General features: G+C 42.5%; 1 protein-coding gene across 3 annotated transcripts in view; it reads right to left on the reverse strand.

Moving 5' to 3' along the window:
* The window catches only part of Polk (DNA polymerase kappa), a 59,467-nt gene that overhangs the window by 6,344 nt on the left and 50,616 nt on the right, over positions 1-2,507 (reverse strand). For all 3 annotated transcript variants that reach the window (XM_021208726.1, XM_029543870.1, XM_029543869.1), the window contains exons 11-12: positions 1,916-2,012; positions 52-223 (exon numbers count right to left, since the gene is read on the reverse strand). In XM_021208726.1, coding sequence (XP_021064385.1) covers positions 52-223; positions 1,916-2,012 — 269 coding nt within the window. The remainder of the gene's footprint in view (positions 1-51; positions 224-1,915; positions 2,013-2,507) is intronic.

The raw sequence follows: 2,507 nt of genomic DNA on the forward strand, positions 1-2,507 counted from the left end.
GGGAGAGGGAGAGGGAGAGGGAGAGGGAGAGGGAGAGAGAAGCCTACTTACCCATCAGTCTTAACCGCAGGGGATGTGGAGAACCCACATTAACTTCTGTTCTTAGCAGCTCCTTGGCAATGGCAAATATTTCCTCTGCAGTAGAAAGGGCAGCCGGAACTGTAGATGCACGAGTTTTTACTTCAAAATTCACGTTCTTCAGCTTAATGGTAACAGTTCTTCCCTACAACACATGCAGCACATTGATATGGGAAGGTTCAGGACTTGCAGAAGAAGGTAGTTTGCAGGTTAGGAAAGTTTAGGAAGCCTGTTTGTGCATAAGGATACAAAAGTGCAACCAGCTGTTTATAACACATGGTCATGAAAACTGTCATAATTAAAATCCATGTCTGAAAAACATCATCTAGCATATAATTACCATTCCCCCCTCAATTAATTATAACTACTTTTATATGAAGGGCAAAGTTAACTAATCACCTTTACTTTTACTGTACATTTCCCTGAGGTAATTCAGTTTTGAAAGTCAGGGGGACTTAATAGCTCACACATACTGCATGATAACCACATGCCAGAGTGCTCCCCTAGACACCTGGAAGGATCATCTCAACGGCTAGTGTCTTGAGGACATGAGGTTTCAGTTGGGGAGGACTGATGACATTTGAGTATTTCCTTGGGTGTGTGGGGAAGTAACTGGCAGCTGTTTCACTTGAGGGTAAGTTTAACTCCTGACTCATTTCCTGACTAAGAATCAGTAACTTCAGGCGGCAGAGCCTATGAAACATTCCCTTACCCAGGTGATGACGTGAGAGGAGAGGATGGTAAGTCCGTCTCACCTCTGTGCTATTCTTTCTACATACCTATAGCCCATGACATGGGACAAATGAGACAGTGGCACTCTACTGGGCACATGGCCAGTGGTTATCAAGACTGTAAGTTTTACAAAGAGGGAAAGGCTATCAAACTCATAGAGCAACCTAGGGAGACAGGACACTAGTTAGTCACATGGTGTTAGTCACCATGTGGTTCCCTGTAGAGAACCCTGGAGAGAAATTAGTAGGAAGTCAAGAGCAAGCCAAAGGTAGCTGAAGCTTGGCAAATAGCAAGTGCTGACATCACTTTCTAGGCTGACATATACTATACCTAAGGTGGTATGAAATGTTAACAGTCAAGGGAGCTGGTGAGAGGGATAATGGAAACAGTCCTTTAAATCTGAAGTGATTTTAAAATTAAAAGTGCATTAAAAAACTCAAAAAGAAACTATTTTATACTCAGGCTAGAGAAGAGTTTGCAGTAAAAATGCTCAAATGCTCCAGTTTTCTGCAATAACTTTGAAATACTTTTGTATTACAGGGGACTGAGGAAATATTAAATGTGGACTCTTCTGAAGGAAGATTACAAACTTGGCAGTTTGGAACATTTCAGGCTACTGTTCTCAGTGTGTTTAGCAACCAGGATTAGAGCCTTGAAATATAGCGCCTGTTCTAGAAGGTCACTGTCTCGGTGAGCAAAGCCTTCAAGGATGATTGGAAAACAATTTATGATCAGAGGACACAGTTGTAGAACAAGCCTTCCCTTCGCCACGCGACTCTAATGTAGTAGCAATGATTCCAGCATGTAACTCTAATGTAGTAGCAACGATCTAGTGTGTGACTCGAATGCAGTGTTAAGGGTACAAAGCTCCCCTTCATCACCCTGGAGCCATTTCAATGTCATGAATTGCCCTTCATGGAGTGACCTCATCACAGGTCTCACACACAGACGTCAGATTCACTGCTTCTAATTGATGGGAATAGGAATGTTCTAGTGTGCTTGTCTCTAGCTTTAATACATATGTGCTCTCTTCACTTAGACTTAATGAAAAAACAAAACAAAAACAAAACCTAAAACCTAAAACCATCCCATGAAAACCCAATACCTTAAGTCCTTCCTTCTGGAGGTCATGGGCGAGCTCAGCGCACAGTTCTTGGCACAAGCTGTACTGTTCCTCTGTGTTACTTATCTCACTGAATGTCCTGGAGAAACAAGAAGGATGTTGGTGCACAATATGAAACTACAGCTGAATAATTTGGTAATGACAGAGTACATTCAAATAGCCTAGCACTGTATTTTCTTTGGCATAAATTAAAGTTTTCAAATAACCTAACACACAGTTAAGTAAAAATATCTGTATAAATGATCAAAAGCCATTTGCATAGGCACACTGATCAGCAAACCCCCCCATTTTATGCTCTTTTTAAGACACGGTCTCCCTTTGTAGCCCTGGTTGGACTAGAACTTGCTGCATAGACCAAGCTGCCCCTGAGTTCACAGAGATCAGCCTTCCTCTCCCTCCACACTACTAGGATTAAAGGTGTGCACCGTGTCCATCCCTCATTCATTTTTAACTGCCACACTGATGCTTTCTTGCTGTGTGCTCTTCCACATTGGAGAAGCCAGCTTCCTACACCTGACTGTGAACTGGGGCTCTTCCATATTGGAGAAGCCAGCTTCCTATACCTGACTGTGAA

This window comes from Mus pahari, chromosome 11, assembly GCF_900095145.1.
Source record: "Mus pahari chromosome 11, PAHARI_EIJ_v1.1, whole genome shotgun sequence".
Taxonomy (NCBI): domain Eukaryota; kingdom Metazoa; phylum Chordata; class Mammalia; order Rodentia; family Muridae; genus Mus; species Mus pahari.